This window comes from Lissotriton vulgaris, chromosome 7 (genome assembly GCF_964263255.1).
Source record: "Lissotriton vulgaris chromosome 7, aLisVul1.2, whole genome shotgun sequence".
In the NCBI taxonomy this organism is placed as follows: domain Eukaryota; kingdom Metazoa; phylum Chordata; class Amphibia; order Caudata; family Salamandridae; genus Lissotriton; species Lissotriton vulgaris.
In genome coordinates, this window is record NC_141695.1 from 827,090,818 (window position 1) to 827,105,284 (window position 14,467).

The window sequence follows — 14,467 nt, forward strand, 5'->3', positions numbered from 1 at the left end:
TAACATTATATTCCCAATCACAGTACCTTCCACTGGAAAAAGTAGAACATTCCCTCCCTCCTCCCACTTCAGCATCCCCAATTTGCCAAAGGCCTGACCCACATGTAACTCCCATCCCCAAAAAAACAATAGAAAACGGTGTATCAGGTGGGGAATGTAAATGTAAATGTAAATGTAAATGTAATGGGCATTTATAGAGCGCTGCTACCACTCCAAGGAGTATCTTGGCGCTTACACAACCCAGGTGGAAGGGTTGGATAGGGAAAGAAGTCCAGTTTCTTAAACACAGCCACTACACTAGGGTTCTACACATTGAGTCAGACATGGAGAAAATCCAGGTTTTCAGTGCCTTCCTAAAAGGGGCCTCTTGGGAGAAAGAACGCAAGGGAAGGGGGAGTTTATTCCAGGCCTTGGTTCCCAGTACAAAGATGGATTTGCCACCCTTTGTAGCCAGTTTAAAACGGGGAATGGTAAGTAAATTCTGACTAGCAGATCTTAGGCAGCGTGCTGGGTAGTATCTTTTGAACCCATTTCGTAAATAGGTCGGGCCACGTTGATGGAAGGCTCTAAAAGTAATCAAGAGAAGTTTAAACAAAATTCTCTTTCCTATTGGTAGCCAGTGTAAGGTATTTAGAGCTGCAGAGGCAGATGATCTACGGGGCAGACGCAGTACGAGGCGGGCAGCCGCGTTTTGGATCATCTGTAATTTGTGGAGCACGATTTTGTTTGCTCCAGCATAGAGTCCATTGCAGTAATCTAGCCTAGAATTTATTAAGGCCACTGCGACTGTTTTCCTCGCCGAAAGGGGAAGGAGGTCAAAAAATTTCCTAAGTGCTTTGATAATTTGAAAGCACATACCTGCCACTGCTACAGCCTGAGGTTTGAAGGATAGGCAGTTGTCAAACTTTATGCCTAGGTTACGGGCGGATGCAATTGTGTTAGGTGGAGCTTCTGCATCCGATGGCCAGCATGCTGAGGGGGAAAAAAGATTATTGATCCCTATGGGTAAAATTTCCGTTTTTCCGGCGTTGCACTTTAGATGGTTGTTATTCATCCACTTAAATGTCGCTGCAAGACAGTTCCTAAGGTCTTCCTCGGCACCTGGTTGTTCCTTATCCAGCACCAAAATCAGTTGGGTGTCGTCAGCGTATGAAATAGAACTGATCTTGAATGACTCGATCAAGTTCATCAGGGGTGTCATATATAGATTGAAAAGGACAGGGCTCAAGCTAGAGCCCTGTGGCACCCCTGAGCTGACGTTTTTAGCCTCAGACTGATATGGGCCAAGCACTGTTATTTGGCGTCTGTTTGTGAGGAAGTTCCTACACCAGGTCAACACCTGTCCTCCCACACCTGCGGCAGCCAACCGGTCCAGTAAGATGTTGTGGGACACGGTATCGAAGGCTGCCGACAGGTCAAGAAGGATAAGGACAGCCTGTTTTCCCCGATCCATTGCTGCTCTTAAAGTTTCAGCAGAATATAGTAAAGCTGATTCGGTAGAATGTTCTGACCGAAAGCCAGACTGATTCGGATGGAGAACGTTATTCTTCTCTAAAAAGTTTGTCAGTTGACTATTGACAAACTTTTCAGTCAGCTTAGATAAGATGGGTAGCAAAGAGATCGGGCGCAGGTTGGACAGGGTAGTAGGATCGGCCAGGGCCTTTTTTTGGAGTGGCTTGACAGCTGCAAGTTTCCAGTCCTCTGGGATACTTGCTGTTGCTAGAGAAGAATTGATGATACTGTTAATCATAGGATTAGCTATCTCTATTAGATGGTGCAACACCGGAGGAGGACAGGGGTCAAAAGGGGAACCTGATTTGCTGGCTAAAATAGCGTTGGCAGTTTCCTCCAGGGGGACTGGGCCAAACTCGTCAAAGCGGAGGGGGGAAGTCATCTTCGCTATCTGTTCACCATCCGTTGTGATGGTAGTATCTGATGGGAAGGTATTAGTGATAGTTAGGATTTTATTATCAAAATAATCAGATATCGTGTTACAGAGATCTTGTGATGGAGGGATCTCTTGCGATAGAGCTGAGGGCTTGATAAAATCCTTAACAATCCTAAAGATAGCTTTTTGTTCTTGGCCTGCAGAAGAAATGGCCTGTAGGTAATGGGCTTTTTTTGCTAATTTTAATCCTACATGATACTTCCGTCTAGCTGCTATATAGGTGTTACGTGCGGCTGTGTCGTAATTACGACGCCACCTCCGTTCTAGAGTTTTCACTTCGCCTAGCTCAGCCTTAAGGGCTGATGAAAACCACGGGGCATTTTTTTTCTTATTCCTAGGTTTCATGTTCTCATTATTAGCTGGTATGAGCATCTTGCCCGCTCCAGCAATCCAGTCACAAAAGCTTTGATAGTCTGGACAAGTACAATCGGCGAAAGTTGGTAATTCATTTTTAAGATTTTCAACAATATCGGCTCTTCTGGCTAGTGTCTTCCAATTCGGAGTGGGTTTTATATAGGGGTTATCTGTACCTTTTAAGGAGTTAGAAAAGGATTTCCGGGTTTCAGCTATCAGGAAAGGAATTAAAAAATGATCAGTCCATACCTGAGGGCTTGGAGGTTTAACTATCAGGCTGGAAAAATTAGAGCAGATACCATCTAATAGATGTCCTGCTTGATGTGTTGGTTCGCGATTCAACAAAGTGAGTCCCAACACTTCAATTGTGTCTAGGAAGCAACTGACTCCAGGATCAGTTGGTGCCTCGAGATGTAGGTTGAGGTCCCCCAACACCGTGAAATTAGAGAACCTGAGAGTTAAATCACTCAACACGTCGCCAACAGAGTCTAGAAATGTGGAGGGTGGGCCTGGGGGGCGATATATAAGGACTCCAGAAAATACAAGAGAGTCATGAATTGCTAGAGAGAAAGCTAATGCTTCTGACTCTTTTAGCTCCGTCAATGCTTCAATAGTGCATTTGAGATTATTCCGATAGATAATTGCAAGACCCCCTCCTCGTTGTTCCTGCCTATCCAACCGTAAGATATGATAGTCATGTGGTAGGGCTATGGCAAGGGCAGGATTAGACCATGGCTTCAGCCATGTTTCCGTGATGAAAAGACAATCCAGATGGGATTCAGTGATAAGATCAAAGATGTTCTGAGCGTTTTTTACTAAGGAGCGGGCGTTAATTAGGCCACCTCGAAGCAGAATAGAATCGCTGGATGTCCCTGACGGCAAGTCAGAATTTAAAGTTACTCGACAGTGAGCACAGCAAGCCGGGCCATACCAGGTGTGGGGAACTAAAGAGCGATGACAGGGAGCATGAGGACCCCGAAGTGATAGTAAATAATCCCGTGACATACTTGAATCAGGGGGCATCCTGAGGCGATAAGAATGACGATCAGAGTCTCCCGCCTCTCGTGCCTCCTTAGCGCTGACGGGCGCAGACGGGCAGACTCTGGCTCGACTCAGGCGAGACTCAGGCGCTTCCGCTGCGCGTCACCGCTGCGCGGGAGAATGCGAGCTTTAAATACAGGCTCACCTGTTGTCCACGCAGAGCACTAGAGCGCTCTGACCAGTGGCACACTTAATCCACAGCAGTCCCAAGATGGCGGCCGGGCGCCTCGAGCTACACTAACAAAGCACAGTGGGGACACAATTTAAGTGCAGGTATGTGGGCGAACTAGTAGAAATTAAAATACAATTAATACAATTAATGTTAGAGGCTTTGTGCAAAACGATAAATTCTTTTAAAAAAATTACAGCGCTGCGCGCCTAAACACACGCTAGCACCCGTGCGCGTTTAAAATCAGTACAGCTTTCCCTAAGGTCGAGCCACACTAGGTGCTCGCCTTAAATACAGGCTCACCTGTTGTCCACGCAGAGCACTAGAGCGCTCTGACCAGTGGCACACTTAATCCAATGCCCAATGGGGGACATAGCGGCAAAATCCTCTCCCAGATCTAGTAGGGAGGGGGGCGCCGATGTGTCAACTCATCCCACTACCATGGCCAAACCATAAGTTGCAAAGGAAAAGACTTAGTGAAGGACATCAGGTGGAGAACCTGCATCCACTCTAGCAATGCAATGGGGCAAAGTTCAATAGCACAACACTTTTGGCTTTCCAGACACGCAATATATCTCTATCCAGCATTGGTATTTACACTGGTCTGACTGTCTTATGCATATATGTGTCATAATCAGTATCATTCTCAGCAAATACTTTGTACAGTCCCAGTCAACACGGCACGGGGCCCATACACGCGGTCCCGCGGGGGAGGAGGTGAAAGGGACAGCCCGCGAGGACAAAATGGTCCCCCAAACACAAATTTTCGTGCCGCAAGTGTTCAATCCAGCTAATCTGCATGCAATGTAGACCCGCTTCGCCGCACTACACAAATGTCCCCAGCGGCGTTTGCACCATACAGCTAATTTGATTGTGGGCAGTTATTTCTCACCTGACTCCCACATCAGAGTACATTGTGGTGTCAGCAGGATAGGGGGTCAAAATCAGCAATGTGTCGCTGTGAGAAGCTCCGGCGCAGGCCTAACTTCCAGCTGTCCGGCCTACTTGCGGCCTGCTCCCTGATCCAGCGCCAGCCGCTTGCGTGCCTTCAGCGTCCCGGTTCCTCTTCGTGGGCCCCCTCTCACCTTCAACAGCTGCCGGTGCGGTCGCTCTCTATCGCACAGTCAACGCAGTGGCACCTCGTCAATCAGCGTAGCCCTCTCTGCGCTCCGGTCTGCCCCAATAACTCCAGCAGCGTAGTCCCGTGCAGCTAGAGAGCACGGAAGGCGAATCTCCCGAACTCATTCAGCCGCCATTTCTGCAAGGCCGGAGCACTTCACCTGCTGTTGATCTCTTACCAGCGCTCTCACTGTGACGCAAAACACAACACCAGAACGGCCTCAGGGCAGGGAACAAGGTCCCACTGAGTAGTTCAGCGGATGGCTCAGTAGAGGCAGACTATATGAAGGATATCGTTTGGCGACCGGCAGAGCCATCTTGCCGAGCACCAGGCCACGCCCCCCGAAGGCAGCGCTCCTTACATGGTATGGTCTTACCCCACAGAAGTACAGGGATAAGTTTAAAGAGAGTAAGAAGCTTGATTCCCAGACATGGCTTGAGTGTGTGGATTCTGTTTGCAGAGCGCTGGATGGTTGGGTGAAGGGCAGTGAGGTAACAGATTACCAGGAGCTGTACAATTGGATTGTATGGGAGCACTTGTCTGGTCTGTGTTTTCCATAGCTGCACCAGCACTTGATGGACAGCAAGCTTACTGTGTCCAGAAAGCTTTTTCTAGTGGCGGTCCACTCGGTGAGTACCAGGGTCCACAGGAAGGTATGTAGGGGAGACTCCTCCCAAGGAGGTCAGGGTCCCCCACAGCAGAAGGGAGGGGACAAGGGTAAACAGAAGGAGTTCTCTAAAGGGCCCGATCTAGTTCCCAGGGTAAGGATTGCTGCCCCTCAGGAGATAGGAAAACATGATTCTCTTCAGGTAAACCTGCAGATAGGGGATCCCGGAAATGCTTTGTGTGTGATAAGGAGGGTCACACGAGAGGGGATCCCATGTGTCACAAGCGGGTACAGCCCTCCACTGGTGGGCAGACACCAGGGATGGCCAGTGTAGCGCTTTGGGAGAAGTTGGTCCCAGGTGGGTTTAGGGTCCTAGCTGAGCTGACCCTTGTCTCACAAGGAGACAGCAAGATGGTCCAGAGCACCTTCACACCAGATAACACTAAGAAATACATGCAGTGCGTGACCGTCAATGGACAGAGGGTAGAGGCTCTGAGAGACACAGGTGCCAGTCTGACTACTGTCGGGTGTCACCTGGTGTCTGTCGAGCAAGTGATCCCTGGATTGCCTCACAAAGTATTCCCAGTGGGCAACAACGAGTAATTTTGCAAAGTAGCTCAAGTTCCCTTTGATAGGGGGGGGGGTCGCAGATCCTTTGAAGTTATCTGTGAACCCATCCATGCCTGTGGATTGTCTGCTAGGTAATGACCTGGAACATACCGCCTGGAGGGAGGTGGAATACATATCCTATTTGGAGATGTTGTGATCGCTTGAGTGCGCTTGCCTGATCACCCAGTCCATGGCAGCCTAGGGTGATCAGAAAGACCTGGAGCCTGAAACAGTGGCACAGGTGTCTGCCAAGAAGAAGAGGGGCGTGGGAAACCCGCTCCTGAAATTCCCACAGTCCAGGAGGAGGCAGAGCCTGAGGGGGACGTCTTGCAACCTACAGGGGAAGAAGTGGCCGAACTGGAGAACCTGCCTGTGCTGACCCTTTGGCATCAGGAAGGGGTCCCACCAGTGTGGAGTTCTGCACTGCACAGGAGAAGTGCCCTACTCTTATGGGTCTTAGGTAGCAGGCCGAAGACCAGGCAGTGGGCAAGAAGCCCAAGTCTCACCTGTTCTATTGGGATAATGATCTCCTCTATAGTGAACCTAAGGTGGCTGAGCCTGGGGCAGCCCATGTGCTAGTGGTACTCATTGCTTCAGAGCCTTCTTACTGGGTCAGGCTCATGATATGCCACTGGCAGGACATTTGGGGCAGGGCAATACCTTTGACTGGCTTGCCACCCACTTTTACTGGCCCCAAATGAGAAAACATTCTGATGCCTTTTGTAGGTCCTGCCAGACTTGCCAAGTGACGGGCAACAGTGGGGGGAGATGTAAGACTACTCTGCAACCATTCCCTGTCACGAACACCCCTTTCAAGCAGCTGAGCTTTGACATTCTGGGGCCTCTGGATCCCAAGACAGCAATGGGCAACAGGTTCATCCTGGTCTTGGTGGGCCATGCCACCCAGTACCCAGAAGCTATACCTCTCAGGACAGTGGTGTCCTGGGCAGGGATGGGGATCTTTACCAATGTGGGTTTCCCCAAGAAGGTGGTATCTGACCGAGGTACCAACTTTATGTCACTGTACATGAAGGCCATGTGGAGGGAGTATGGAGTGAACTACAAATTCAAAACCCCTTACCACCCCCAGAGTAATGGGTTGGTTGAGAGGTCCAACCATACCCTGAAAGGCATGATTGTGGGTTTATCTGAACCCATAAGGGATAAGTGGGATGCCCTTCTGCCATGCCTTCCCTTCGCCTACAGGGAGGTACCACAGAAGGGGGCTGGCTTTAGCCCCTTTGAGCTGAACCCTTTGAGAGAACCTCTCAGTTTGGTCCAGGAAGGCTGGAAGCAAGATCCTAGAAAGTCATCCCAGGCTGTATTCATTTACATGGTGGCCTTCTGAAAATAGACAGACAGCTTCAGGAAACTCACTCAGGCGAACCTGAAAGCAAGCCATGAGGATATGAAATGTTGGTACGACCAGAATATCACTTTGGGTGGGTCAGAAGGTATGGGTGATGGAGCCAGTAGAGCCTTGTGCTCTACAAGACAAGTGGTCTGGCCCATGCGAGGTGAAAGAGTCCAAGAGTGATATCACCTACCTGACACGCACCCCATACCCCGAGCTGATGAGCCCGTTGATCGGCTGGGAGCTGACAAATTACTCCGAAGGTTTGATGTAACGTCTGGGTATCGGCAGATTGCCTTAACCGAGGGGGCACAGGAGAGGTCAGCGTTCTCAACACCAGAAGGGCACTAGCAGTACCAGGTCATGACTTTTGGGTTGAAGAACGCCCGTGCCACATTTCAGAGGTTGGTCAACCAGCTCCTGGCTGGGTTTGAGAACTTCAGTGCCGCCTACTTTGATGATATTGCCATTTTCAGCTCCAGTTAAAAGACTACTTGCCCTACCTCTGGGAAGTGTTGAAGGCCCTGCAGAAGGTAGGCCTCAATATCAAGGCCAGTAAGTGCCTGATAGGGCAGGGGTCTGTGGTGTACTTGGGGCACCAGGAAGGAAGTGGCCTCCTGGTGCCCTTACAACCCAACATTGACACCATTCTGGCTTGAGCATCCCTCAAGCCCCATACAGAGGTGAGAGCCTTCTTAGGTCTCACTGGTACCCCCGCAAATTTGTCAAAGGGGATGGCACCATTGTTGCCCCCTTGACAGAGCTGACTTCAAAGAAGCAGCCACGTTAGGTGATCTGGACAGAGGCATGCCAGGCTGCTTTGGTTTTTCCGAGAGATCAGTTGTTCTAGTAGAGCCCCAATGTCCTGGCCCAAGGACAGGGCCTCATCTTTGGAGTGTATTGTTGAAGTGTTGAAGGACATAGGGTACAGACCCCTGCCCATTCCCATCTTAAACTGCCTGTTCCGCTCTCGGACTTCCATTACTTGGACTTCTAAGGGAGAATGACTGATTGTAGACTTTGGGTGGGTCAGAAGGTATGGGTGATGGAGCCAGTAGAGCCTTGTGCTCTACAAGACAAGTGGTCTGGCCCATGCGAGGTGAAAGAGTCCAAGAGTGATATCACCTACCTGACACGCACCCCATACCCCGAGCTGATGAGCCCGTTGATCGGCTGGGAGCTGACAAATTACTCCGAAGGTTTGATGTAACGTCTGGGTATCGGCAGATTGCCTTAACCGAGGGGGCACAGGAGAGGTCAGCGTTCTCAACACCAGAAGGGCACTAGCAGTACCAGGTCATGACTTTTGGGTTGAAGAACGCCCGTGCCACATTTCAGAGGTTGGTCAACCAGCTCCTGGCTGGGTTTGAGAACTTCAGTGCCGCCTACTTTGATGATATTGCCATTTTCAGCTCCAGTTAAAAGACTACTTGCCCTACCTCTGGGAAGTGTTGAAGGCCCTGCAGAAGGTAGGCCTCAATATCAAGGCCAGTAAGTGCCTGATAGGGCAGGGGTCTGTGGTGTACTTGGGGCACCAGGAAGGAAGTGGCCTCCTGGTGCCCTTACAACCCAACATTGACACCATTCTGGCTTGAGCATCCCTCAAGCCCCATACAGAGGTGAGAGCCTTCTTAGGTCTCACTGGTACCCCCGCAAATTTGTCAAAGGGGATGGCACCATTGTTGCCCCCTTGACAGAGCTGACTTCAAAGAAGCAGCCACGTTAGGTGATCTGGACAGAGGCATGCCAGGCTGCTTTGGTTTTTCCGAGAGATCAGTTGTTCTAGTAGAGCCCCAATGTCCTGGCCCAAGGACAGGGCCTCATCTTTGGAGTGTATTGTTGAAGTGTTGAAGGACATAGGGTACAGACCCCTGCCCATTCCCATCTTAAACTGCCTGTTCCGCTCTCGGACTTCCATTACTTGGACTTCTAAGGGAGAATGACTGATTGTAGACCAGTGAAGTCTGCCTGTGGGGAGTAGAGTATAGCAGTGCCCTTGAGGAAAGGTGCACAGGAATGCGCAAAGTGTGAGAGGTTGGATGAGTGAGTGTGTGCAGTATGTCTGTTTGAGTGTAATAGAGGAAATGTAGGCTGGAGCGGCTGGAGGAAATAGCAGGCAGGGACACTTCAAATGAAACATACAACTGCAGCACTGTTCCTAGACTCATCAGATCAGAAGAGAGGTATGCTATCATGTGTGAGAATCTCCGAAGCCTGAGAGATGCCTTTTAGAATATAAAGCGGGAGATTTTATATTCAGCAATATGTTCAATCTAATCCGCCTAGGAAGTCACTAACTGTAGGTAAACTTTTGTTGACACACGTTGTAAACAAAGAATTCACTCTGTTTACTAATATTGTTTAGAGGGAAGTAATCATTAACCCATCTGCAGGTTTTAACTGCAATATATTATATTTCCAGATCCATGCAGCCCACCACCAACACTTTTCCTTTTTGCAGACCTAGAAGGTGAGCGGCATTCAGGCGTTAGATCATCCTTCCACAGTCATGGTGCTGAGAGGCATCCATAAATCCCTATGTCGCATGCTAAAAAAAGTTATAAATATCTAATTTTTGCCACAGCAGGGGGAAGTCAGCAGTGCAACCACATGAGAGGGATAGGCTCACATTCCATCAAAGCTTACATGTCTGTTTTAGAGGGCCAAGCTAACATTCATTGCAGCTCACATGTCTGTGGTAAGGAAAAGGATAACATTCTTTACATAAGAGCTCATGTCTGTGCAGAGGGACAAGTTAACATTCATAAAATCAGAGCTCCTTTATCTGCGGCTGAGAGGCAAACATGCATTCACCCTATCCCGCTCAAATGTGTGTGTGGTAAGGGACTGGTTAACATTCATCGCTTCAGATCTCACACTTGTACGTAGGAGAGCTACAAACCCAAATGTCCAACTTTGTCTTGAAGTGATGTCTCTTCTGCCTTGGTCTGGGAAATTGGTGCCACTGTGGGTACTCCTGTTTTAGAGAGAATAGATGACAATATTTATGAAAGAAAATGAAATTAAAGAACATTTCAATGTGCTGGTTAGCAGGGAGGTTAAGTAGGAAACTTCTTGGATTAGTCTACTTATTGTTAGTAACAGCCGTGAGTGACTGCAGACAGTCCAAGCAGAGACAAAGCACAGGACGCAGGAGGTGCTTCAATGAGGGAGCTTCAATGTCCTGGTCCGAGGACATGGCCACGTATTTGGAGTGTATTTGTGATGTGTGGAAGGACATGGGCTACAGACCCCCCTGCTCTTTCCCCACTAGGACTTCTAATACTTGGACTGTTAGGGGAGAATGAGTGAGTATAGAGCAGTGCAGTCTGTCTGTGGTATGGACCCTGGGGGAGAGCCACAGGAATGTGTAAAGTGTGAGAGGTTGGATGAATGAGTGTGTGCAGTATGTCTGTTTGAGTGTAATAGAGGAAACATAGGCTGGAGGGGCTGGAGAAAATAGCAGAGAGGAACAGTTCAAATTAAAAATACAACTCCAGCCCTGCTTTGAGACTCACCAAATCAGAAGAGAGGTATGCACTCCTGTGTGAGAATCTTTGAAGCCTGAGAGATGCCTTCTAGAATATGAAGCTGGAGATTTTATATTCAGCAATATGTTCAATCTAATGCGCCTAGGAAGCCACTACCTGTAGTAGGTCAACTTTTGTTGACACACATTGTAAACAAAGAATTCACTCTGTTTACTAATATTGTTTAGAGAGAAGTAAGCATTAATCCATCTGGAGGTTTTAACTGCAATATAATATATTTCCAGATCCATGCAGCCCACCACCAACACTTTTCCCTTTTGCAGACCTAGAAGGTGAGCGGCATTCAGGCGTTAGATCATCCTTCCAAAGCTGACACACAGTCATGGTGCTGAGAGGCTTCCATAAAGCACCATGTCACATGCTAAAAAAAGTTATAAATATCTAAATTGTGCCACAGCAGGGGGGAGTTAGCAGTGCAACCACATGAGAGGGATAGGCTCACATTCCATCAAAGCTTACATGTCTGTTTTAGAGGGCCAAGCTAACATTCATTGCAGCTCACATGTCTGTGGTAAGGAAAAGGCTAACATTCTTTACATAAGAGCTCATGTCTGTGCAGAGGGACAAGTTAACATTCATAAAATTAGAGCTCCTTTATCTGCGGCTGAGAGGCAAACATGCATTCACCCTATCCCGCTCAAATGTGTGTGTGGTAAGGGACTGGTTAACATTCATCGCTTCAGATCTCACACTTGTACGTAGGAGAGCTACAAACCCAAATGTCCAACTTTGTCTTGAAGTGATGTCTCTTCTGCCTTGGTCTGGGAAATTGGTGCCACTGTGGGTACTCCTGTTTTAGAGAGAATAGATGACAATATTTATGAAAGAAAATGAAATTAAATAAACATTTCAATGTGCTGGCTGGCAGAGAGGTTAAGTAGGAAACTTCTTGGATTAGTCTACTTTTTGTTAGTAACAGCCGTGAGTTACTGCAGACAGTCCAAGCAGAGACAAAGCACAGGACGCAGGAGGTGCTTCAATGAGGGCGCTACAAACCCAAATGTCCAACTTTGTCTTGAAGTGATGTCTCTTCTGCCTTGGTCTGGGAAATTGGTGCCACTTCAGTTACTCCTGTTTTAGAGAGAATAGATGACAATATTTATGAAAGATAAATAAATTGAATAACATTTCAATTTTCTGGCTAGCAGGGAGGTTAAGTAGGAAACTTCGTGGATTAGTCTGCTTACTGTTAGTAACAGCCGCGAGTGACTGCAGACAGTCCGAGCAGAGACAAAGCACAGGACGCAGGAGGTGCTTCAATGAGGGAGCTTCAATGTCCTGGTCCGAGGACATGGCCACGTATTTGGAGTGCATTGGTGATGTGTGGAAGGACATGGGCTACAGACCCCCCTGCTCTTTCCTCTCTAGGACTTCCATTACTTGGACTGTTAGGGGAGAATGAGTGAGTGTAGAGCAGTGCAGTCTGTCTATGGTAGGGACCCTGGGGGAGGGCCACAGGAATGTATAAAGTGTGAGAGGTTGGTGTGCAGTATGTCTGTTTGAGTGTCATAGAGGAAAGGTCGGCTGTAGGGGTTGTATAAAGCAGCAGACAGGACCTGTTCAAATTAAAAATACAACTGCAGCCCTATTCCCAGACTCATCAGATCAGAAGAGAGGTATGCTATCCTAAGTGAGCATCTCTGAAGCCTGAGCAATGCCTTCTAGAATATGAACCTGGAGTTTTTAACGTCAGCAATATGGTCATTCTAATAGGCCTAGCAAACCAATCCTGTGGGTCACTTTTCGAAGACACATTGTAAACACAGAATTCACGTCTCTCAATATGAGTGTTTAGAGGGAAGTAGGCAATGATCTTCCTGCAAGTTTTAACTGCAAGACATAATATTTTCAGATCCATGAAGCCCACCACCACCATAGAAGCCGAGTGGCTTTAGGGAATAGGACATCCTTCGAAGCTGACAAACAGACTGTGAGACATTGGGTTGTTGGTTGAGGGGGGTGGGAGGGGGGGTTGAAACCCTACACAAACTTATTTGGGAGGGTATGTAGCCTTACAGCTAGAGCTGTCACCCTCGAAGCTAGGGAACCAGGTTCGAGTCTCAGCAGGGACACTCAACATCCTCTGATTCAGGGCAAATCACTTAATCTCCCCGCTCCTAACAAAAATGAATTTGTCCATCTGTAACTAAACTGGTGCTCATGTAAAGCGCTCAGATACCTAATATCTTCAGGTTGAGTTTGCGCTATATAAAAAACAAAAGACACAATCCTTGTCAGGGTGAACTGCAAAAAGTCACTAAATTAACCTGTTCTCAATCCTCTAGTAGCCTGCCCCAAAAGTAGTCAGGCTAACTTAGAGGCTCAGTCTCCACCTACCTTTGGACTTAGAAGAAGTTTTGAAGAAAAATGTCTGAGAAGGGAAAGGCAGCCATGGTGTCCATGGAGGAGCTGCTGGACAAAGTAACAGTAAAGATTTCTAAGTTCAGACAGATGTAGGTGGCCATTTACCGACCGGTAACGGCCGATTTCGGCCGTTACCGACCGGTAAATGGTCATTCCTGATGTAGGGGCCCTAGTTTACCGATTCGGTAAATTTACCGAATCAGTAAATTTACCGATTCGGTAAAATACCGAATCAGTATTTATACCGATTCGGTAACTTCCAAATGTAGGTGGGACTCTTCTGAGTCCCACAGGCCTCACAGAATCGGTATTTTACCACCCAATCCAATTGGGTGGTAAAATACCGAATCCAGGTGTGCATGCACATGTGTGCATGCACACCTGTGCCATGTGACAGACAGACATGCCCTTAGGGCATGTCTGTGTGCCACATGTCACACGTGCCTGAATTCGGGGTGCTAGAGGGTGTCAAAGTGATTTAGAAAAGGGGGTGGTGATGAACAGAGTGTCTGAATTGAGCAGACCACTCTTACCCAGTCCAAAGATCAGGGCTTGATCCATCACCGTTATTTATCTCACTGCCCCACCCCGGCTCAGAACCTGGCTATATGCAAATCAGTCTGTCCCTGGCCCAGTGCATCATGGGAACAGGGCAGACTAAACTACCAAGCCAATTCTTCACCAGAAAGGAGACAAGCTACCGGGGACCGGTTTCTGGCATTTCAGCCGTCTTCGGCCCGGCTTGCTTGAATCCTGATGGAGCAGTGAGAAAGGGACTCATGTCTGAGTATACCCTGCCACACCTATAGTGGCCAAAAACGATTTAGAAAAGGGGGTGGTGATGAACAGAGTGTCTGAATTGAGCAGACCACTCTTACCCAGTCCAAAGATCAGGGCTTGATCCATCACCGTTATTTATCTCACTGCCCCACCCCGGCTCAGAACCTGGCTATATGCAAATCAGTCTGTCCCATGCCCAGTGCATCATGGGAACAGGGCAGACTAAACTACCAAGCCAATTCTTCACCAGAAAGGAAACAAGCTACCGGGGACCGGTTTCTGGCATTTCAGCCGTCTTCGGCCCGGCTTGCTTGAATCCTGATGGAGCAGTGAGAAAGGGACTCATGTCTGAGTATACCCTGCCACACCTATAGTGGCCAAAAACGATTTAGAAAAGGGGGTGGTGATGAACAGAGTGTCTGAATTGAGCAGACCACTCTTACCCAGTCCAAAGATCAGGGCTTGATCCATCACCGTTATTTATCTCACTGCCCCACCCCGGCTCAGAACCTGGCTATATGCAAATCAGTCTGTCCCTGGCCCAGTGCATCATGGGAACAGGGCAGACTA

At 48.3% G+C, this 14,467-nt stretch overlaps 1 protein-coding gene across 12 annotated transcripts in view; it reads right to left on the minus strand.

The window, feature by feature from the left end:
• LOC147702483 (uncharacterized) overlaps positions 1-14,467 on the minus strand; it is a 203,202-nt gene that overhangs the window by 145,775 nt on the left and 42,960 nt on the right. For 8 of the 12 annotated variants that reach the window (XM_086931114.1, XM_086931109.1, XM_086931115.1 and 5 more), the window contains exons 3-5: positions 11,750-11,824; positions 11,469-11,543; positions 10,105-10,179 (exon numbers count right to left, since the gene is read on the minus strand). In XM_086931114.1, coding sequence (XP_086787240.1) covers positions 10,105-10,179; positions 11,469-11,543; positions 11,750-11,824 — 225 coding nt within the window. The remainder of the gene's footprint in view (positions 1-10,104; positions 10,180-11,468; positions 11,544-11,749; positions 11,825-14,467) is intronic. The other 4 variants (XM_086931113.1, XM_086931105.1, XM_086931107.1 and 1 more) reach the window with 3 other exon arrangements.